The 24,825-nt window shown below is 40.7% G+C and overlaps 2 protein-coding genes across 4 annotated transcripts in view; one reads left to right on the top strand and one right to left on the bottom strand.

Moving 5' to 3' along the window:
* Nucleotides 1–23,459, bottom strand: part of URI1 (URI1 prefoldin like chaperone) — a 49,591-nt gene extending 26,132 nt beyond the window's left edge. Inside the window, exons 1-3 of one of the 3 annotated variants that reach the window (XM_053400258.1) lie at nt 22,755–23,459; nt 3,863–3,897; nt 1,061–1,139 (exon numbers count right to left, since the gene is read on the bottom strand). In XM_053400258.1, coding sequence (XP_053256233.1) covers nt 1,061–1,139; nt 3,863–3,897; nt 22,755–22,826 — 186 coding nt within the window. In that variant the 5' untranslated portion in view covers nt 22,827–23,459. Of the gene's footprint in view, nt 1–1,060; nt 1,140–3,862; nt 3,898–22,598; nt 22,662–22,754 lie in introns of those variants that run through there. The other 2 variants (XM_053400259.1, XM_053400260.1) reach the window with 2 other exon arrangements.
* Nucleotides 1–24,825, top strand: part of LOC128419510 (protein C19orf12 homolog) — a 231,930-nt gene that overhangs the window by 92,166 nt on the left and 114,939 nt on the right. The gene's annotated exons all lie outside the window — the stretch shown is intronic.

Raw genomic sequence — 24,825 nt, 5'->3', positions numbered from 1 at the left:
ATAAATTCATTGGGGGCCGATATAAAAACAAGTGGAGGTTTCCTGAATGCATGTAAAGTGGAGGTTTCCTGTGTAGAACGGCCGGCACCGCTAGAGGGCAGGCGTTCTCTGGCTTGTAGGCTGCCGCGCATGCGCTGAAGAGGCGGCTTTCTTGTGTCAAAAAAAAAAAAGCGAGAATAAAAGGTGAAGGCTGGCGGCCGGCGGCGGCTACACGGGCCACATGACAAGGTCTGGCGGGCCGGATTCGGCCCGCGGGCCTTGTGTTTGACACCCGTGGGTTAGACTGTTAAAATAAATTATTCAATAAAAATTGAGAAAGATGGAAAGAATTTGCTGAAACAACTAATTAAGCTAGAACACAAAAAGGGAGGTGTGAGGAGGTCAAGGAAACAAGCAAATGAAAGCTAAAGATATGTAATATGGGATTTGTATTCTTTCTTTTTTTCTTTTGTTGTTGTGGTGTTGTATTGGTTTTTATGCATTTCTTCTTCTTTTTTCTTTCTTTTCTTCTTTTTTTGTATTCTTGAAACTCTTAATAAATATTATTTTTTTTAAAAAAGTTAATAGGGAGGCAGACTGGAAATCGACACACCTCACTAGGGAGGGCATTCCCTGTCACAGTTCTTCACCAACTGAACAATGCCTTACCTAATTGGTCCCCCACCTTTGCAAGGGTTGAAGTGGTCAGTCAGAGCCAATCTAAAGCAAGTGCAAATAGCTCTAGCACAGATATGATGTTCCAAATCTAACAACCTTTAGATAGTCACAAGCACTTCATGGGCTAATTGAATCCTTCTTGGAGCTAAGTGTAGTGCAATGTTATGTCTGCACCAGTGTTAACATTATACATCATTAGCTTAAACCATTGTCTGCAAACCCTAACCATGGTTGCATTGTACCAGGGTTGCCTATGGAAAGGGAAAATGTGTGAAAAGGAGAAGGAAAAAAGCAGTGTACAAACCACAGGACAACTCCTGGTTAGCAGTTTGTGCAACGCTATCTGCAGTGGGCCATAATAAAAAGGGCTGCCTATAATTCCACTGAACTAAATAGTACCTACCATGATATCATAAGAGAGTCTGTCAGGCAATGTGCCAAGTCGTTCCTGAAGAGCTTCATAGTCACTCTCCACCTTCTTCCTGTTGGCAGAATTCAAACCATGTTACTTTCAATCCCAACAGACTTTAAGAACAAGTTTGCTAATTACTTTTCAGTTGGGGTTTGAATATAAAAGCAGAGAGAGAAATTGCCATGGTTCAGAGAATGCAAAAATGGACCCTGTTGTGAATACTTTCAAGGCATTACTAAATTCCCTATTGTAAAATGGGTGTGTGAAAATAATGTGAACAATACCACAAATGTACATTGTCCATGCAGGGAAAACGATTGTTAGAAGACAGCTATCTTAAATATGATAGCGTAAGACCAAGTTCTATTGGGCTGCAATCCTATACCCATTTACCTGGGCATAAACCCTACTGAATTCAATAGGACTTACTTCTGAGTAGAAGTATATATATCTCGAGAGACAGAGAGACTTGTCGTTTGTGATTTGGGACTCATTTCTTAAGGATGGCATATCTGGCTGTTTTGGAGGTTTGATGTTTAAATCAATAGAATTACAAATGAATTTTAAAGGGGTTTGTGCAAGGAAGAGATAAAAGGTCTTCATTTGTGCAACTGTTCTCTTTGCCTGGCATGATCACAACACAGTCTGCAAGGCAGTAAGAGACAACAACTGCAGTGAAAAGATGATGCTTAGCCCATTCAGCTAAAACCATTTACCTTGAGCCATAGCTTTGTGGATGGGTGCTGGGCACAGTGCCTATCAGGTCAATAGATTCCTTACTCTATACTTGTGCTTCCCTACTTATAAATATTTTAAACAAATAAAATAAATAAACTGACCACCTAGGTTACTAGTCTGAGGGAAGAAACAGGCAGATCATGATAAGGCCTTAACCAACACAACACAGAACCAGACATTCCCAGAAAATCAGATCTGTGACACTCCATCTGTAAAACTATGAGTACATTATTACAAAACTTAGAACTGAATACCTGAAAGGGATGAGAGTGGTAAGTTGCACAAAAGCCACAGTAACAGTGCTATGCCTGCATGTGTGAGCAAGGCCCCCTTACCATACAGAGGAATATGGGGGGACCTTTTAAATTGTTGTTTTCAAAATATTTTATAGGGATATTTTATCCTGAGAATGCTTCTGGCTGTGTATGTCAAAATATTTGCAAAACTCATCTACCTTCCACTTTCTTGTGCATTTTGGTTGCTTGTTTGCATCCACTGTTGCCATGATCCACTACTGTTTTGAGTGAGAGATGGAGACCAGGGAATAAATCTCCTTTGCCCAAGCAACCATGGTGATGCCCCTGCCTTGCCACTTTACACTGGCAATTCCACTCACTGATAGCACTGCATGGCAAGATTTTCATCCTATATAACTCATTTCATGCAGCTATGCATAACCAGTTGGTGCAGCATAGGGATGCACATTCAGATGAGCACCCAATTTTAGAAAGAAGCAGAGGAAGCTGCCTTATGGAAGGCCACACTATTCGTCCATCTAGCCTGATCAGCCCTGTCAACTCTGAATGGATGTGACTCTTTCAGATTCTCAAGCAGAGATCTTTTTATTTTATAGTGGGCACCACTATAATATCCATCTTATTGGAAATTAATGTGGTTTCTGAATTTTAAACATTAGCAAAGCATAATAGTTTTAGACCATTTTCTACAAACCAATAGTCACAATTTAATATGATGAGGTGTAAAGATGGCCTTGATTCCCCTTTCCCCCCATTCTTCTTATCCATGGCTTGCAACTTATGTGCTTTTAAACTATTTTTAAAAACCCAAACATTTTATTACACACACGAACTATAAATTATTTGCTCAGAGGTCTTTCGGGCATGAAGAAAAAGCCTCTTAAAATAAATTTAAAATATTATATGCTTGATGGTGTATAACCAAAGTTTAATCTCTCCACTAAAAGGGGCAGTTGCTGTGATTTTGCAATAACCCTGCAGACAATAATCAAGAAGGCTCCTGTTGTTCTCTCCGTAAAATCCTGGTAAACGCAGCATGGATGTAGCATAATTTGGTATCTGTTAAGATCAAGTGTTATCTCTCTATAACTCATACAAAATCGTTCACCATTAAATATACCTTTTCCTGTCAGATACTCATATGAAACTTTCATTTACCCAAGATGGTTCCTATTAACTAAAAAAGCATCACATTAAAAGAGCAACAAAGACAGGCCAGGGATAATATTTTAAGGGATAATAATCTCGCTGAAGTCTCACGTTTACCTAAGGCTTTAAACTAATATATTTTCATTGCAATTGGATAAAATGGGAAAAGGCCATTATCTATCTTGAAGCCAATGGACCCCTTTATAAATTGCAGACCTGATTTTTCAAAGTTCTTCTTATCCACACGTTTTGGATACTTCCCAAGACCATTTCAGTGCCCAACCACACTGCATTTTACTGTCACTTTAGCTTTCTTGGAACAGGAACAAAAATATATAGTTGTGCTTTGCAGATTTATAGACTTAAGCCTTTCTATATGATTACTCTGGGTGGGGAAAGGGGGAATTAGTGTGTGTCTTTTTAAAGAGACATGCAGATTTAAAGTATGATTATATAGTGCATTAGAGCATCACAGAAATGCAGAGGGTGCATTTCAATAAGCCAGGACAAGATCAAAATTATGTACCAAAATATAGCATTATTTGAATTTGGTCCATTTTCCAAAAACTATACGCATTGCACTTTTCTAAACACACACATAGAGTATTTTATTGGTATTTTAGGCATGCAAGCAAACATTTTTACTTACCAGTGCTGAATTTTTTCTTGGCAGCTAGTGACCACCTGTCATTAAAACAGATAACTGCTCATGAAAAAACAAGGCTAAGCACACAGCTGCAAACTCAATGTTTCAGAAACTAGAGCAGACGCTTTACAGATCTGGTGGCGTCTCACTATACATTTTTATTTGTCAGCGCAAAGGCGCGCGAACGTTCGTTCTTAAGCAGCCCACTTTATCACAATGCTCTAATCCAAACTGATAACCATAGAATAAATTACACCTTCCCCAACTCATATTTTGATACAATGCATGCTCCATAACGACGAGATGACACATGATACAAGATAAAACCAGTATTTTGTACAATCTACACATCTGTTTTCAATGTTACATGCTTTGCAGAATAAAGCAAATATAATTTATAAGAGGAGTGCATGTTTGCTGTTTGTTTAAAACAGAATCACCCATAAAAACATTTTTCTTCATTAATACAACTCTAAACTGTAATCTGACCTTCAGTTTCACCCTGGTGCAATAAACATCTGATTAATCATATAAAAAAAACAATGTGAACTTTGATTACAATTTGAGAAACATAATATATACACATACACAAAAGTGAATATTATAACATCCATCAATTTACAGACTTCTGGGAAGAGGAATATTATTTAATCCAAAATACATTAGAAGACCAGGTTCTTGTCACTATTTAAACAATAAAAAAACCCCCACAAAACACATGAAAGTTTTAGATCCCACTATTTACACTAGCAACATTTTAAAGCATTCAAATATGATAAACACATTCTGGGCTTTGAACACTAATAATAAATAATAATAGTAATGACAATACCCGAGTTCAAAACTCCCTCATAGTGACAAAGGAATCTATTCACATATACAAGGTATGGGAGGAGAGGGTTTTACCATTCCCTTTATTGTATCTTGGAGGTATAATGTATATATAAGAGCTGTTCCAGTTGTTCTCAAGATAGTGGGACACATTTGTGGAAGGAGAGAAGAGTGTTTCTGGTATTCATCAAACTAAATGCACACACAAAACCATACTTAAATTGTTAACAGTATAAAGCTGCATTGCCTCTGAATAGTTTACAAAACAATGTGAACACAGGAGACGGAGTTACGATCCTTGTTGGTCAGTGAGTCATTATCTAATACAGGGGTTGCCAATGTAGTAACCTCCAGATGTTTTGGACAACAACCCCCATCAGGTCCAGCCAGCAAGGCCAATGGTCAGGGATGATGGGAGTTGTAGTCCATAACATCTGGAGGACACCACATTGACTACCCCAATCTAATAAATGCCTGTCTCACATAATGGTGACAGCACCACTTTCTCAAGTACAAAATATTATATCATGTGCTCCTGGGAAATGAGCTATCTACACAACATAAATACAACTTTGAAGGAAGTTGGTAAGACTATATGCAACATATGAGAAACAATAGGTAATCAGTTGTGCTGAAAGGTCTTTGGCCCCTTAAAATGTGTGCATGCATCTAAAGACGCAATCAGGAATGGGACCACAACATGTAAGCAAGGGGATTTACTCTTCCCCGCCCACCCCCCTGCACGGCAGCCCCCATAAAAATAATTTTCCCCATCTCCCAAACTGCTACAGTCAAACCTCAGTTCTCGAACGGCTCTGTTTTCAAACATTTCAGTTCCTGAATGCCAAAAACGCAGAAGTAAATGCTCTGGTTTTCGAACGTTTTTTGGAACCTGAACATTCAACGCAGCTTCCATTTTGAGTTTCCCTATTGAATTGAGGCTTCCGCTTTCAGTTTTTGGAAGTCGAATGGTATTCCAGAACGTATTACGTTCGAAAACCGAGGTCCCACTGTATTTTCACCCAGAGGGAAGTTACAGATTCAAATAGCTCCCTCAACTATTGTCTAACTGTTAGGAACTGCAGGTGACACTTCTGAACATGGATAGGGACTCTTCAGCACTCAATCTCTTTCTTTCCACTGCAGTTCTTGTACCTCCACTCCCAAAATGCTTCTTCATAACGTAAGAAATGCTTCAGTATCCAAAGCAGTAAAAAGAAGGTATGTTCAGTAGAGGAAATACAGAGTGTCCCAGCTAGGGAGCAGAAGGGTTTGCATATATGCAAATAGCTCTAGGGACCACAGACTGTATATCAGAAGCAAACATATACCAATTTTACTCTGAGGATTGTGAAACCTCTGCATGTAGAAGGAACTTAATAAAGTAACTCATACTTATTTCCAATCTGAATATAGGGTTTCACAAATCATCTTTACAAATATTTGTTTCTCATGTACCCACAAACAAGCTAACATGTGAAAGCAACTACTGGGAACATTTGCCAGAAAAATAATGTTTTATCTTCAATGTTCCATGAAAGCACAGGTGCAGATGGTTTCTTTGTAAAGAGGGACTGATGGGGCTTGGCAAAACTATGAAGATTTGGCTTATATTCAGATACTCCAAGGTACATTGTAGACTCAGCCTGAGTGAAGTTTGCACAATCCACTTAAAAATGTAAAGCAATATTACTTTCATAAAATCCCATCAATTTGTTGTAAACTTGTCATTTTTGTACATGAAGAGGCAGAAAGAATCATCCTATTCTATGCCATACACTATAAAAATTGCGTATCTGAAAACAAATGTAGCTGACATAGATGTGTTCTACTGTATTTAATTTTCCCCCTTCTAAAATCAGAGTTCCTTAATAGTTTTTTTGGAAAAGAATGAGGCAACTATTCATTACTTCCAGCAGAATAAATCAAAATAAGAATTAAATGTCCTCAGATAAGAGCTGTTGTAGCTCATTGGTTGGTCTAGCATTGTTGCCAAGATAATAAACCACAATCTAGGAGGTTGCTGGTTCAAATCTTGCCTCAGTTGCAAGCCACTGACTCCATTTCAGACACCCTGTAAATGGAGTTTAGGTTTATGCATTTCCTCCTCTCTCTCTCTTAGTGATTCACCATAACTTCTTCCATATAGTCAACCACAATATCGAAACTACGCAAACAATGGTTACCACAAACCATAGTTTGTCATTGGTTTCAGATTTGGATGGGGGGGGGGAACTAGGGCGAACAATACTTACGGCAAACTAAATTCAGAATCAGGAAGTAAGGGACAGAATCAAAGTGCATGAAGAAATCAGAAAGTAGGTAGCATACAAACCCAGGTTTGAGAAATACTAATGCCACTGACTGGAAGTGGCTCTGCAGGGATTCAGGCAGGAGTCTCTCGCAGCCTCACCTGGAGATGCCATTGGGGACATTCTGCATGCGGGATGGAAGCTCTGCTAGTGAGCTGTGGCCCTTCCTCCCTACCCCCCCCCCGCTCCTCCTCTTCCTCCCACTACACTGAATCAGCTCAGCCACATGGGAGAACACAGTAATGTTTTCTTGCTAGAGTGGCTTTTTCTTGCTACAGTGGTGATTTCAACTAAATATCAGGAAGAACTTTCTGACAGTAAGAGCTTCTTTGACAATGGAAGAGACTCTCAGAAGAGGTGGTGGACTCTCCTTCCTAGGAGGGTTTTAAACAGAGGTTGGATGGCCATCTGTCATGTATGATTCCTGCATTGCAGGGGGTTCGACTAGATAACCTTCAGGGTTCCTTCAAACTCTACAATTCTATGATTCTATGAAACTCAAAGTATATTCACAGCATGAATGAACTGGCTGATTTCTTGGCATTATGTGGGTGGTAACACTGGCCTACCTTACAGGACTGTAATAAGGATTATTAGAATAATATGCTACATAAATACTGCCATTACTACTACTACTGTTATGGGCTGTATAATGAAAAGGTTTGGGATGTTGGCATTGAACAACACTAAAAATGTTTATGAAACCTTTTAAGAAAGTTCCAGCTCAAGTGCCCCATTTCCAGAAAGGGAAACAGGAAGCTTTCCATTCCCAATGCATGACTTTCCAAGCATGAAGTGAGCTAAAGGCACAAAAGCAAAAGCCCTGCAAACCGTGAAGTGCAGCGTGTTCATTAACCTCTACATGATAATCCTTTCGTAGCTGCATATTAACTAGTTACATATTCATAATCATTTACATTATTTAGAAGACCTTCTATGAAAATTTCCAGGCGATATCCATTAGCTACAATGTTAAAGGTTACTCAAGATAGTCTGCTTAATGTTTCCAGGAAGCTTTTTTTAATTAGTAAATATGTAAATTGGAAGCATATGCTTTTTTTGCTTTTTTTTTTAGTATTTTTTTCCCTTGGAAGAAAAAATGGGCCATCAGTAGAAAAGCACATGGACATATGCTGTTTTCATCAACCCTTAGCCCCTTAAGACAAAAATCAATAACACCAATCTATTTTAAATTTCATATTCTTCCTTTTGATATTTCCCATAAAGGGATATGGAAGAGCAGTCAGAAGAAAAATATGCCCCAGCCCCATCATAGGAGGTTGTCTATCTACCAAGACAGAAGAATGGTTTATCTAGGTCAGTGACAGATTGGTGGTGGCTCTCCAGACAAGACTCCTTCCCAGATACCAGGATTGAACCATGGGTCTTTTGCATGCAAAGCACATGATCTATAGCCTTTCCCAAATGACCACACTCAATAAACTAATTCAGTATCACTTGAACATATGTGAGGGGGGGACACACTGGTAAAGCAGCTTGAAGGCACGTTATTCAGGAACTATGTTAAAACTCTGCAGATCCATCTTCCTGGTAGAAAACACAAATGGCAGACAGAGGCTAAAGCATGATTATCCTCTAATAGTGAGTTTATTCACCAAGAATGGAACCTTACATAGCTAAAGCAGAACCATCCAAACCCCAAGGTTGGTAAAAGTACAAAAAAAAATCTTTAAAGGGATGGGGAAGGAAAACTGGTGTACGGTTGGGAAACCAGTGGCCTTCCAGAGGATGCTAACCATTGATCATCATGGATGAGGCTGGTGGGTAGGGGTAGCCTGGGACACTTTGCTGCTCCATTTCCCTCCCACACACATAACTGCAGCTCTGCCATAAATCTGGGCCTCCACCCTGCCCTCGTCACTGTCCCCTCACTGTTGCCAGCCCTGCCACCTTAACTCCACCTTTGCCAGTGACTGCACCCCATGCTGCCGCCATGACACAGTGACAGCAGCAAGGACACAGTGTTAGCAGTGCTGTGATGGAAACAGTGCATCAGTGGGTGTGGGGCAGAGAGTGGATCGGCAGCCTGACACAAATTGCTTCATCTGCTTCATGCAAGTACCTAGAGGGCCACTCCCCTAATGGGAGATAATATCCCCAAAACAGTAAGACTAAGCCTGCTTAGTGGCAATGGAACACTGACTGGGGGATGGGGGAAAAGAATGGAGTATTCAGGAAAAGAGCACAACTGGGTGGCATCCTGAACAGCAGCACTCTGCATTGCAATATTTTGTTGCAGGTCCCATTTGTAATATATGCCTCTCAGTGCAAAAAAAAAATAAAAAAAATAAAGGCTGTTTCAGGCTCGCCATCTATACACAGTACAGTCCAATTACATACACATTTTCTGTGATGCATATCCCACTGAATTCAATAGGGCCTACTCCTAGATACTCCTAGATAAGTATTCATAGGACTGCAGCTTTGAGCATATTTAGTGCCTTAACACTATCACTACTATCACTCTCAAGTATGTACATAAAGAGCAAATTAAAAAGCAATGGGTAAAGTACATAGCAAAAAGCAGGGAGCAGCTACCATCAAAGAAAATGGCAGCTACATTTCTACTCATCCCATCAGCTATCATGGTAGCATGGACACAATAATAAATTATATTCTGACTGGCAGGGTTCTTCCCTCCTGTAAAATGGCTCATGAAGCCACACTTGCTGAAATGTATGAAGTGATTTATTGATTTTTTAATTCTACCTTTTCCTGAGGATTCAAGCACAGATTGCCTTAGGAGGAGGAACATGAATCCAGGAGTCAGTACCCAAGAGTCCAGCCTGGTCTGTGACATACTTAAACTGAAATAGTGTTATACTCATAGCCAGGGTTATTTGGTGGGGTGGGCATAGAAAAGCATTTAGAACTCCTTAGACAATTAGTGACCTCTAATTATCATGGTGTGCATGATCATAAAATACCTAACCATAACTTCAAATGAAATTTGTGATTGAGTCCCAAATAAATCTCAACTAGTTTAACAGCTTGTTTTGCGGGTAAAAGTTCAGTTTGGTGCCCAATGTCATATCCTTTGCTTGTAGGACAGCCTGCTTGAGAATGATGTAATGGTTTTCAAACCATAGTTTTTACCTAATGGTACAAGATCAAGTAGCTATTCAGAAATAGTAGTTAATGCTCAAGCATTGTGTTTGCAACAGAACCTGACTTATGTCTCATCTTGGTATAAATGATATACAGTGGTACATCTGTTTTCGAACAACTTAGTTCCAGAACAACTTGGAACCTGAATGCTGCAAACCCAGAAGTAGGTGTTCCGGTTTTCGAACTTTGCCCCGGAAGTTGAACGTGCTCCTGAGCTTCCATTTTTACTGTTGCGCAGCTCATTTGAGTCCCCATCATTGTAATTTAAGCCTTTTCCTGCCACTTCTGCCCTTGCACCACTCATTTGAGTCCCCACCATTGTAATTTAAGCCTTCCGTTTCTGATTGCAGTGTTCTGAGGTGATATTTGGTACTTTTGTTTTTGCTGTTTTTTGCGTTTTTGTTTGTGTGGCTTTTTCATTTTTGTGACTGTGGCTTGTTTTTCGTTTTATGACTATCATCAGTGCAGGTAAGAAAAAAAATTAATTTTTATTTTTATCATCTACAATACTGTTATTTATTTTATAGTACAGAACACTGACTATTGCTTTCATTTTATGGATCAATGGTCTTGTTAGATAGTAAAATTCATGTTAAATTGTTGTTTTAGGGGTTGTTTTTAAAAGTCTGGAACATATTAATCCATTTGGCATTACTTTCTATGGGAAAGTGCGCCTTGGTTTTGGAACGCTTTGGTTTTGGAACGGACTTCCGGAACGGATTAAGTTTGAGAACCAAGGTACCATTGTATGTGCTTGCAAACATGAGATTATAGTGCTATATTTGAATACTGACATATTTAAATAAAATGTAGATTACCGTATTTACGCATACCTGATGCGTCATCAATTCTAATGCACACCTAAATTTTCAAAACCTTGAAACCAAAAAAATATTTGCTGACAAATGTAAATGTGCCATCAAATCTAATGTGCACCCTAATTTCTGTGATGTAATTTGGCCAAAAAAGGTGTGAATTACATTCAAGTAAATACGGAATTAACTACACACACAGCAAACCTAGAATTATCCAGCACTAAACCAGAGGTAGCCACTGTGGTGCTGTCCAGATGTTTTTTGGACTACAACTCCCATAAGCCCTGACCACCAGCCATACTATTAAAACAGAATACTGTACATGTTGATATGCATTTGAATGTGCAAATGAAACAAAGCCAGATAAGCATTTCTGCTCTGGGCCAACAAATAATATAATGAAATATAATTGTTCCTTCAGGTGTTGATTCAGAACAATATTGTCTATACAGCAACTGCATCTAGAGTTTTAAACAGATCATTCTCTTTTTATCCATATTAATGCTGTTTAGGGGCCACAAGGGGGCACCATCATGTGAATCACCACCAATATATGTAAGCAATTGCCCTAATCTGTGTAACAACCACAATTTATCATCCAACTGCCCATGCTTTAATACAGTTTCAGTTCTTCAAATTCAAACTTTCCACATAACGAAAGCAAGGTGGGTGGGGTGGAATAAACCATACCAATTATACTTTCAGGGGGAAATGATAAATGTATCCTTTTATAACTTGCAGCTTTAGAAGTTAGAGTTGGAATTTATCAAGTTCTATTCACTGAATTCAATGGGATATACTCCCAAGTAACTGTAGGCAGAATCTCAACTTTAAATTTGAAATTAACCCAAAAGAACATAGAATTTGATGCAGTCAAGTCAAGACTGAAAGGCTATTCGATTTCTACTTCAACAATGAAATCAACTTTTTATTTTATCATTTCTACACAAGGGGAACTCACACCAATGTTTGAAACTCCCATTGTTCTAGGTGCATTTTGTGACTGGGAATTCCATTACCACAAGCAGTTTCTGAGCTCTGGGTGCAGTACTGCACCTAAGATTTCAGTTTAAAACTGCAGAGTGGAAGGAAAGAAGGACCTTTTTCTGCCTCCCCACTTTCAGCTACTCTCTGAAGACCCTCTTAAGAATATTAGGGGGGTAGGCAGGGGAAGGACTCATCCATGTGAAAATGAACATAATATTTTAGCTGAAGTTCATTCATTTTCAGGTTTGTATTCTTGTTTTAAAGAAGTGCACCTAGACATTCTGCTGTTGCGCCCATAACCTAGGTTTAAGGTGTCATTTAGCTCCTAGCTTTCATATCTCAGTTTCTAACACTGACTCGCATGCATATGTCTCATTTAAAAAAGAACTATATTCCCTGTGCTGGACTTTTCTTGAATGAATAAAAGTTATTCCTTAATTACAAGTCATAATCAACCTTCATAGAAACTTATTTAAACATACATTGGCAATGTTATCTTAGGATAGTAGAATGTCCCAAACGAAGCCATGTGTCAGGAGAGAAGCACTTTGATCTGCTTCCCTGGATCAGCTGCTGCTTAATAAAACCATGGGACGTTTTTAAAATTGGCTAAAACAAAAAAGGATAGGCAAAACATCAATAGATTTTAGGGGTGCACACTCAGAGGATGACCTCCAAACCATCCTAATTTTATTCACAGCTTATGAAAAGCTTGGCCTATCACTCAACACCCAAAAAACCAAAGTGTGCTGCACCAACAAGCACAAAGCAACCCCTCTGCAGCACCACAAATCCAACTCAATGGTGTAACACTGGAAAGTGTCGGTCACTTCTCCTACCTGGGCAGTTATCTTCCCACAAGGACCAATATTGATGCCGAAATCCAGCATCGCCTGAGCTCTGTCCTTGAGGATCAGGACATTCACAGGGAAACCAAAATGCTTGTTTACAAAGCTATTGTGCTACCAACCTTACTGTATGCTTGTGAAACATGGACTACATTAAAATGCCATCTCCAATTCCTCGAAAAATTTCATCAACAGTGCATCCGGAAAAAATTACATATCATTTGGGAAGACAGGCAAACTAATGCCAGTATACTGGAAGAAGCAAAGATCACCAGTGTCGAAGCAATGATTCTTCAACATCAACTTTGTTGGACTGGTCATGTTGTTTGGATGCCTGATAATCGTCTTCCAAAGCAACCACTCTATTCTGAACTTAAAAATGGAAAGTGTAATGCTGGTGGTCGACAAAAGAGGTTTAAAGACTCTCTCAAGGCAAATCTTTAAAAATGTAGTATAAACACCGACAATTGGGAAACACTGGCCTGCGAGTGCTCCAACTGGAGAACAGCCTTTACCAATGGTGTAATGGACTTTGAAGAAGCTCAAAATCAGGATGAAAGGGGAAAATGTACTAAGAGGAAGGCATGTTTGGCAACCCCTCACCATGATTAACTCCTTTCTGAAAACATATGACCCCACTGTGGAAGGATGTGTGGATTCAGAACTGGCCTCCACAGTCACTTATGGACTCACTGTTAAGACCGCATTCATGGAAGACAATCTTACTTGGCTATGAGTGATTGCCAAAGAAGAAGAAGGTATGCAGTTAAAATTGCACGTGACATTATCCTAGAAAGAGGGCTATTTCTGTATAAATTCTGAAATGATAAATATTGTACATTCATGGTGAATTTCAACCCTGGTTTTGGTGAGAAGATGTGTATCATATATTCAACCCCCTAACTTATTTCTGAATGTTCAGTTTGCTTTGTTTGCTCAATCTGTATTTTATTTTTGAAATGTTAGTATGCTGCTTGGAGCAACTAGAAAAGCTGTAAATCAATGTTTTGGGTTCAAAATAAAGAGTTCAAAACATGAAACTGAACCAACATTATTACAGCATTTATACACAGGGATATCAGTCTGCAAACAAAATTTCTGAGAAACTAAGATATGCAGGTCAAACTAAGCATATTTGCTCAAAAGTAAGCCCCAGTGCATGTAATGGAACCTATTTCCCTAGAAAGAGCTAATAGAATTGCAACTTTAATGGCTTTCTGGAAAGCTTGATCTAACTGTAACTCTGACAACAACTTTTCCTAAGGCCTGCAGCAAAGCACAAGCATTCAGAATAAACTTCCTCATCTATAAAATGGGAAGAAGTGGTTTAGAAGTATTATGTACCATTAGAAAAGTTACCTAATTATGAGTAAATAGCACAACTTGAGGCTGTTTAACCTTGAATTACACTCCACATTAAGCATCTTATTTAAATCATGCTTCCATTTATTAACAGAAAAATGAAGGCAGTGGTAGCACTCAAGAATGTGATTACAATTCCTTAAATTTCATGTGCATGTGAATGTTGGAGTCCAACTACAGGATACCTCTTGTACAGGTGAAGGAAGTAAATGTGGTGTTAACACAAAGTATAAAATACACTGAAATACCAATTATTTTCCATTAGGAGTACTGAGAATTGATATATCTTCAGTATAAACATTTTTAACACCTGACACCATGCCTTGGTTCTTGCTGAAGTGCTGGATTTGTATATGGGCTATATCACCTCATACAGCCAGAGGGGGCTTACATGACACCCATCTATCATAGAAAACAAGGCTAATTTAGCACACTTCTTCATGTAATGAATCATTTGTGTACTCAAGAATATTCAGCCTGCAAGCCCCTGCCAGCTGTATAAAGTGGTATTGCCTAGATGTAATCACTTCAGGGAAAACTGGACCTAAAGCAAAGCATGTTAAAGAGCTAAGATTTGACATTCTGGCCACCAAAATAGTACAAAATGATAAACTCCAGCTACTATGTGCAACATGATGATAATAAGTTGAAATAGTATATACAGCATACCAGAAACACCCACATATAGATAAGTTGTTCTCAGGTGGGTCAAATATTTGACCCTGGTAATGGCTATGTTACAGGCTGCAACCCAGTCATGTGCATGGAACTGTCCATGTTCACATAAGGGCTTTTGACTTTAATGGTTGTTCTAGTCTAGTGCTGTTTAATATATACATTTCAAAGGGACTCAAATGTTTAGAGCCCTTGTCTACCAAGATAGAAAACTATAATCTATCACACTTATACTGAGCAGGATGCCTCGTTTTATTTGGTGATAAACTGAGATATACAGCTCAACTCCATGCTAATCATTATTTTGACTAACATACAATAGTGCTTATCTATGTATCTCCAGACCTGGTGTGTATGTTCCATCACATACATAAAAGCCCACCTACCACCCAAACAGATGTTTTGTTGGAAATGTGTTTATTAGAATAATCTTGTGCTGGTTTACCAATACAGAGGCACTGGATTGCTTCCAGTTGTTTCTCTACAGGACATCCTTACCTGCCCGACACCCAATACTGTATTGCATATAATGGCAGATGACCATGGCTTGTGAGGAACAGTCTCATAGGTTGAATTGGGAACTGTGCCAAGCCAAATAGTTTATTAGGCCCACAGGCTGGCAGTTTACAATGCTGCTTTAAATCTGATGCTTTCCTTCTCATATTCTGGGGTAGCTAATGTGGTACCCTCCGACTATTGTTGGATTACAACTTGCAACAGTCCTGACCATGCTGCCTGGGCCTGATGTACATTATACTTCAATGACATCTGGTGGACGCCGCATTGCTACCTCTGCCATATGTCCTGAAGAAGGGGAGACTACTGTGCACTTTTTTTGAATAAACTGCAGTTTTCCATCATGTCCGAACTCTGAAAACTGTGAGTTAAGCTAAGATAATTTTGGGACATAACGCTAAACTACAGCATTTTGCATTTGAACCAATACAAGTCTTGGATTTATGCATTCTGTCCTCCAAGTGCAGCTGGAAGGATCAGCTTTTAAACTAACCAGATTTCCTATAGTCATCTGAAATGAAAGGGTTTAAGAATGATTTATAATCTTGGTTTGTTCACCAACCATAGATTATACTAACCAAAGTTCCATGAGTTCCAACATAATGAAGACTCTTGTTAGTTTAAAAGCAAATGCTTCTGATCTCTTCCTCACAGCCTGCCAGAGAGGGAGCAGGTGAGTCCAGGCCAGCTAACACACACAATGCTGAACTGCAGTTTGAACATAATGCTAAACTGGGCCCATGGTTAGCTTACAAACTAGTATCTAAAAGTACAATTGGACCCTTATCTGTGAAAACGATTAGGATACACCACAATTTATCTCATCTGGATGTAAATAGAAGGTGCAATTTATTCAAAATGGAAAGTGAAAACGTTCAGTCTATTGCCCTGACATGCACAAGAGGGGGATTGACTGAGTGAGTTCAAGGCTTACCACAGCTTGTTTTTGTAACTGTTGTTATTATTCATTCATTTCCAAATAGCAAACGGATAAAATATATCTACACTATGTACAGAAACAAAACAAATAAAACTGAATCAAAATACATTAAAGAAACAAAAAGAAGTACAGATTGGGTCACCCGACAACAAGGGCATAAAAACAGTAAATCATTTTCATAAGGCGACTTGCTGAAATAATGAAGTCTGAAGTTCATGCCTAAAACAAATTACAGCTGGTGCCAGATTTGATTGCACTGGGTAGAGTTCCCTAACCCTAGCGCTACCACACTAAATTCATGCGCTCTTGTTGATGGTCTGACATGTCAGGCACCTCCAGATGTTCCTTGGTAGCATATCACAAAGATCAGGGAAGTGCATAGAGACTAAGGCAGTCTTTTATGTACATAGGCTCCAGGTTGTTTAGGGGTTTATATTCTAACAATGTACTGGCAGCTCTCTCAACACAGGTGTTATATGTTATCAGTTCCCCTATGCACAACAGCAACCAGACTGCAGCTTCCAAATCAGTCTCAAGGGCAATGGCAAACTGGTTTATTTTATATATGAAGTGAGTCTGCAGCTCTTACTTCAGTAAATAGACTTAAGTACTGGACTGTGAAAGATTCAAAATCCTGAAGAGAACTAATATATTTTGTGAAATTCTCCTATTTTATTTTTTTAAAATCCCTTTTAAAAACAGCACTGAAAAAATGTAAAGCTACACATATTGATGACAAAGAAAAGCTTTCTGACCTATAAAACAGCCTTTTCCTCTAGCTCCTCAATGGACAATCTTGGGAAAAATGCAGTATGTGTAAGTTACCAGTAGTTTAACAAACATGAAGATTCACAGATCCATGTCCTTGACCTTATATTTTTCATATGCAAACAAGTGAACTTGATGTTCCAAGAACGCAAACTATTCTCCCACGTTTCTCTCTGCAAAAACATAAGAAACTTTTTAAAAATACAAGTACTCTCAGGTAAATGTCATTACTAGATGTTCTCTGATAATGTATTTCTGTCTCTGAGCTGAACAGTGAAAATTAAATAGAACAGCTGTACCTAACTATCCCCTCTACAAATTATCACCAGATTTTTCCAATAGGTAAGCAGTCCTTTTAATAAACATTTGAAGCTGCTGAACACCACAAGCTCAACAGTAAAACATTGCAACCCATCCTAAGATTGGAATCAGTCCCATTCTGTTAGAAGGGACAAATAATATACCAGCTTCCTCAATGGCTGTGCTGGTGAAAGCTGTAGTCCAAAACATCTGGAGGGCACCAGGCTGGGAAAGCTGCCATGGGGGGTGGAGAATTCACACTATATATGCATAAAACTGCTGTCCAGTCTGCAATCTGCTACATTGGGTAGATGCCTTAAAGCAGTAATCCTTCCATATGCAAGCTGCCTACTAGCCTTAACAAGTTACAAAAGTATCCCCAAGACCATACAGTGGTACCTCGGGTTACATACGCTTCAGGTTATGGATTCTGCTAACCCAGAAATAGTACCTCAGGTTAAGAACTTTGCTTCAGGATGAGAACAGAAATCGTGCTCCGGCGGCACGGCATTAGCTAAAGTGGTGCTTCAGGTTAAGAACAGTTTCAGGTTAAGTACGGACCTCCAGAACGAATTAAGCACTTAACCCGAGGTACCACTGTAGTTCATTTGAGTTAACACCACAGCAGTTAATTTTAGTGGAACGCTTCTTCTGAACCAATAACCTACTTATATGTTTGTTTCCTCTGGTTTCTTTTCAAATAATGGTGTCTCACATGCGTGTTAATCACTTGATTATTGCAGCAACCTAAGTTAGTAGTTTGTATGTGTGAAGAAGAGCCATGTGATATCCAGTTCTACTGACAGCCCCTCAGGCATTCTGCTTTTTACTGAAATCCATTCATACTTTCTTCAAGTCGTGAAATGATTAAGAGGCATCACTTCCAGGCGTGGGGGTAGGATGGGGTAGGTTCACTCTTGAGTTTTGGATCAAATTTAATTTGACTCTGTGCCTCTATTTATGGACTCAACATTTTGGAGAAAACTGTGCATGTTTGCTACATATTATGGAACTTATTTACACAACAGATTGTAATGACCTGAAAACAGCCCAGATGGTACAGCAGTAAGCATATGGGGAACCTTTCCTTAAGTGATTCTGAAGTGATTTGATTTAAAAGAAATAAAGCACAAAAATAGTATATTAGTGATTTTTAGTTTGGATAGAACTCCAGTGAGAAGTTAGACCACTTATGCCTATAACTGAATGTCAAGGGGTCATGATAAATAAATGAACCTTCCCATAAACATAGGACAGATTTCTTTTTCAGGTGCTAGATTTTTTTTTTATTAGAAAAAGGTGAAAAAGCTGGTGAATCCTTTTGTTTTCCCCCTTTATCTATTTTAAAAGATTTATACCTTGCCTTTCAATATAAATTAATCCCCAAAGCAGCTTATAAAAGATTATACAACTCAATACATAGCTATTAACCCATCTTGATGGTGGGACAGCTAAAAGCGACACAGAGAGAACAGAAGGTTAAAGACTTCCCCAAGCTCTTTGGCATTCCTGCCACTGCCTGTAGCAAGCCAAGGGCAAATGCACCTCGCCAAGAAGTGAGGGCATTACGTATCACTTGGGAGTGGGCTTCTCACACAGAGCAGATGGAAAAGTGACCCCTGGAGTCAGGTGCTGGATTGTCAATGGATATGCCAGTGGAAACCATGTTAAACCCTCTTCTCAGCTCTCTGGGATTCTTGCTACTCTTGTCTAATTAACACCTATTTCATGTAATAACTTGTAGCCATTTTGAGCATTATGATGCCACCATAACTATAGCTTACTATTGTTAATGCTAACATTTTAAACTGTAACAGAACAAAATAACCGACTATATCAGATCTCTATGATTAAACATAGGGGCTCTCTTCACCATTACTTGTACAATGCTGGGAACAAGAATCTATCCTCTTGCAAGACAAATAAAATGTAAAATTTTCCCAAAATTATCAGTGCAATACAAAACCAAAACCAAAAGTCATATTTTCACGCCATCCAAAGTGTCTTATAAGCATCTCATAGGGATGGATAACTAATGTATTCTGCTCACCTCACTAGGGGTTGTGGGCAGGAAAATAGAATGTAATAGCACTTCAACAGGAGACACAAAGCCATCTGCAAATGCTGCTTTTTCTATTATTTCTGCTGCATTCTCCCACACTAGCTGACCTGGTGTTTATCTATACAGTAGTCCTGTACAACATGCAAAGGGATTCAAAGATCTGTAATATATAGGGAGCTCCTCTGCTCCACTTAAGTTACTTTTCAGTGTTTGTGCAAGCACATGTAGAAAGTACAAACAAAAAAACAGCCACCCTATGATGGGCGAGCCAAGTCCTATTCCTATAAAACACAATTAGTTTCCAGGGTAAACCACACTTTCTGCAGAAATGGCCAGTCATGCGGAGGCCCAGTTGATGTTGCTTATCCCATATGAAAGAGGTGAAAAGATGATATGAACCAAGCCTGCACATGACTGATGATCATGTGGATGGTTCAGTGCACAGTCAAGGTTGTGCAATGGAGTGAAGCTGCTTGCACCACTTCACCGCCACACTGTACCACAGCAACTTCTCCCACTGAATGTATGAACCATGGTAATGTCTTCCAAAGTAAAGTGGTGTGCTTTTTCTGCCTTGTTCCCCATGTGGTAGTCCTATCATACCCTCACAGCAGGTTGTATGCAATTTCCTGATAGCCAGAATAAGCAAAGGACTTCTACTCTGTCCAGCCTGAAGACAACCATTGGTCAGTTTATCCTCATCATCCAGCTCTGTTTTACTCCTAGAGTAACATGTGGGATAGGCAACAATATATTGCTGTGTCCTCACTTTCAAACAGGAACACTCCTGTTCAGGGTTCCAGTCAGTCAGCCATATCACTCCTACAGAATACCCTAAGTCAGATGTTTTCAACCTTTCTGAGTCCCTGGCTCAGTCCCTTGACATTCTTTCTGCAACACCCCTGTAGGGCTCAGGACCCTAGTTATGTCACCCCTTGCATGCAGAGCTGGCAGCCCCTCACCCTTTCTCGAACACCCTCCCTTGTAGAGTGTTCCCTCAGTCACCTCTCCTCTCCCCTCTCCTTGGGATTCCTCTGGGCAGCCGCAGCTGCCGCCCCTGGTCTCTGAGCTGCCCCCCCTGCCCCAAAGAGAGGTGCCTTCTCACACTGCCCCACAGAGACCTGGGAAGCACCCCCTGGCCAGCTCCAGAAGCACCATTCACCCGCAGAGCTTGTAGCCAGGGCTGCTGCAACAAATAGCTGTGCAAGCCTTTGGGAGGCAGAGATGCGAGAGGGCATCAGAGGAGGGAGGGAAGGAAAGAAGACAGAAGCCAGTGTTGCCCCAGGGTGCCACAGCAAACTGGTTTCAAACCACTGCCCTAACCCATTCTGTGGCCCCCTTTGTGTTTCTCTTTCCAAACTGACACTCAAAAGTTCTGTAGCTACTGAACATGCTCAACTCTCATAAACAAACCACATACTTGGAAGTAAGTTTTACCAATTTCTGTGGACTCACTTCCAAATAAATGTGTCATTGCAACTTTCAAGAGGCTAAATAGTATGCTTCAATGTCTTTTTTTTTTTTTTGTATGTAGCACTATTTCAGCTCTAGTAGTTGCAGTCAAGAACTGAATGCAGGCCAAGTGAGCAAGTGATTGCACCCAGCACAGAAACCAAACACTACTATTCCTCTGCAGGCTTGTTTTAAAAAAGTTTTTATCGCAGGCCAAAAACTTTTGTGGGCTTATCTACAACTCTGGCCTATTAAGAAGCCAGTCCTCTGAAGTTCAACGGAACTTACTCCCAGGTAAGGTTTGCATTTTAGCCTACAACTCCATGCACAGTTGCCTGGACATAAGCCCCCCCTGAAGCACCGTGATTTGTATCCAATGTGAGTTCTACTCAGAATAGACCCATTGGAAGTACAGTGGTACCTCGAGTTAAGTACTTAATTCGTTCCGGAGGTCCGTTCTTAACCTGAAACACCACTTTAGCTAATGGGGGCTCCCGCTGCTGCCGCGCCGCCGGAGCACGATTTCTGTTCTCATCCTGAAGCAAAGTTCTTAACCTGAAGCACTATTTCTGGGTTAGCAGAGTCTGTAACCTGAAGCGTATGTAACCCAAGGTACCACTGTAACGGATATGACATAACTTTTGGTGGTGTCATGAGACAGTATTTTCTGAGGCTCCTCCCAGATTCCCTCCCAAAAGATGTTAGATTGGCTCCTTCTTTGCAATCCTTCTTCGCAGCAGGCTAAGACCTTGTTCAGACAGGCCTTCAAAAACTAAGATGCTGATCACTGGACTGCTGATCAAGGCAAACTGTACTTTAATTACTGGTTTTAAATGTCTTGTGGTGTATTTTATCTATTGTTTTTTACTAGTTTTTTTTAAGCGAGCTTGCTTATCACTTTGTACTGTATTTTATAATGTTGTTTTTAAACGTTGGAAGTCACCCTGAATTCCGACTTGGGGAGACAAGCGATAACGCAGTGTCCAACTAGGGCCAATGAGAGACCAGAGTTCAAATCCCCAACTCAGCCATGAAGCTCCCTGCGTGACCTTGGAGCAAGCCCTACCTGGGGCTACCCTGTTTAGGGAAGCTTTTAATGTTTGATGGATTACTGTATTTTAATATTCTGTTGGAAGCCATCCATAATAATAATAATAATAATAATAAGGGGCCAGGCACTGCCTTTCAGCCTAACCTACTTGACAGGGCGGTTGTTGTGATTAAATGAGTGGGTAGAATTATGTATGCCACTTTCAAGAAAGAAGAAGGATATAACTGTAGCAAAATATGTAAGTAAATATACATTAAAACAGTGTTGTAAGAATAGCAATAACCACCACGTTACTTTCAAGGGGTCTAAGCCGAGTAGAACCAACACTGGGTACCATCCAGATGAACTTATTTCCAAGTAGGAAAGGTTAAAATTGCACTGTCAACTCACACTACGGTTTTTTTTTGGGGGGGTTACCAATAATTGCAGTTTAAAGCGCCCCCCCCCTCTCTCTCTCTCTCTCTCACACACACACACAGAGGAAAGTCCATCATACACACCTACATGGGGAAGTGGGAAGGAAACCCTCTGCAAAACAAACCCTCCACATGGCGCTGCCATGACACAGGCAGCGTGCCTGACACACCCCCTGACGGGGTCCCCTTCCGCTCCCCTACCAGCCGACCCTCGCGGGCCGCGGCCCCCTCCCCAATACCAGCAGCAATACCCCGCAACCTACCCCCACCCACACCTCACGAGGCGCCCCCGACCAGGCCTGAGGCGCCGGGCCTGGCGTCATAACACCCCCTTGCCCTCCTCACAGCCACGCGGCTCCCCACCAGGAGGGCGCCTTCCGTCCCTCGCTCCCTCCCCTCCCCAGGCCCACCTTCCCCCGCCCCCAGTTTACCTTTCCATGCTCGTCCCGCAGGCGGCCCAGCTGGGCGGAGCTGAGCGGCGGGGCTCGGCCGGCCGCCTCCATGGACCTAACGGGGCCCCGGGGGTGTGAGTGTCGGTGCCTAAGCGTGGCGTGAGCGGGGGGGACGGCGGGGAGCCTTGATGAGGGCGAAAACTAACGGCCGCTCGGGAGGCTTTAGGCCTCTGCCTGCCTCTTACTTCTCTCTCTCTTATGAGGGGAGGGGGTTTTGTTTTTGGTCCTGCGTATGTGTTTCTCTCTCCTCAATATATATATTGAGAATATATAGATATATATTCTCCTCAGCAAGGCGAATGAGTCCTATAGAAATGTTTGTGGAGGGCGAAGCGCCGGCTCCGGAGTCGCATCCGCCGCGCGGGGCCCGCCGAAGCCGCCTGGGCCCAGTCAGGAGCCGCTGCTGCTGCCGACGACAACGGGCGAAACATCTCACACTCGCATGCTGGGCCGCGCCGGCGCCGCTTCCTCAGCCGGGGCCCAGGGGTATGTCGGAGTAGCGGGTGCTGTCGCCGCGCCGCCGGGGATGGAGCGTCGCCCTCGCCCCCAGCCTCTGGTGGACTCGGGCCCGCAGGAGGAGGAAGAGGAAGAGGAAGCGGCGGTTGAGGCCCGTTCCTCGCGCCTGCCTGGCCGTGGCTGTGCAGCTCTCTGGGTAGCCGCCGCCGCCGGGAGGAGGCGAGGAAAGGGGAGGAGGCAGAGGCGGGAGGAGGAGGAGCTGCCGTCGCCGCCAGTTTCCCTCACAGCTTCTCTCGGACGCGCAGCAGGATCAGGCCCGGCTGGCTGCCTTACCTGAAGGCAGCTGTCCTAAACCCGCTTACCTGAGGGGAACAAGTGCCTTTGGCTTCAATAGGACTGACATCTTCTCTCTCATAAAAATGTATCTCTCTCATATACATTTATCAAATTTTTAATTTTATATTTCCAAACAAGCATCTTACAAACTTTTTAAAATATCCAGTGACTTCCCTTCCTCTCTTTCCATGGTTCATTTTACATATGCATATTTTACTATAACCATTCAAATCAAAGTTTTCCACTTTTACATCCATCAAAACTTATTTACTCTGTTGGAGTTATCTTAACGCTGCCAGCGTTTTCAGCTGTATGCAGTTATTTTCCATATATTCAATAAATGTTTTCCAGTCTTCTTTAAATGCATGTTCTTCTTGATTTCTTACTTTATAAAGTCTGCAATTTTTCATATTTAGTCATTTTAAGTTGGAAGGACCTTGCTCACTTTCCATTTTGGGGGCTAACAACACATGGGCCACAGTTGTTGCATACATAAACAACCTTTTCTGACACCTAGGAATTAGTTATATCCAACAAAAAGGACTCTAGTTTTTTTTCAAAAAGTAGTTTTAAACATTTTTTTCAATTCATTATAAATCATTTCCCAATACACTTTTACCTTTTTACATGTACATCACATGTAAAAAAAAGTTCCCTCTGCTTCTTTATACTTCCAACACATATCTGATTCTGTTTTTTTAAATCTTAGCCAACCTATTCGGAGTTAAGTACCATCTATTAATCATTTTCAGGTAATTCTCTTTCAATGAATAACATGCTATAAATTTCAGGTCACTTTTCCAGAGTTTCTCCTAGAGGTTGAGATCTATATTGTGTCCTATATCTATTGCCCAGTGTGTCACTGAGGCTTTAACAAGTGTGTCTTTTGCTTCCCATTCTAGTAGAAAATTTTACTTTTTTGACAAAAGTTTATCCTTATTTTGTAAGAGTTCTTTTTCAAATTGTGAGCTTTGGTCCAGAAATCCATTCTTTTGATCTAATTTAAACATAAAATCTTTTAAAAATTGTTTTAATTGAGGGTTTTCTTGGCTTACAAAAGTACATATGTCGTCTCTTTATTTTCAGAGACCTGTTCTTTCCAATGTCAGAAATCTGAATAGGCATGGATAGGGCCTACTGCTTCTGAGGCTGCTCTCATGTACATGCAGTTTTTACTGCAGCTACTCAAGAGGTAAGCGGCAGTAAGAAGTGCTTGCTCACAATAGGACTTAGTTGGAGCTTTCTATGTGTGTTGCAG

The sequence above is a fragment of the Podarcis raffonei genome, chromosome 8, assembly GCF_027172205.1.
Source record: "Podarcis raffonei isolate rPodRaf1 chromosome 8, rPodRaf1.pri, whole genome shotgun sequence".
Lineage (NCBI taxonomy): Eukaryota > Metazoa > Chordata > Lepidosauria > Squamata > Lacertidae > Podarcis > Podarcis raffonei.
Note: the sequence above shows the minus strand (reverse complement) of the source record. Positions and strands in the feature narration are given on the sequence as shown.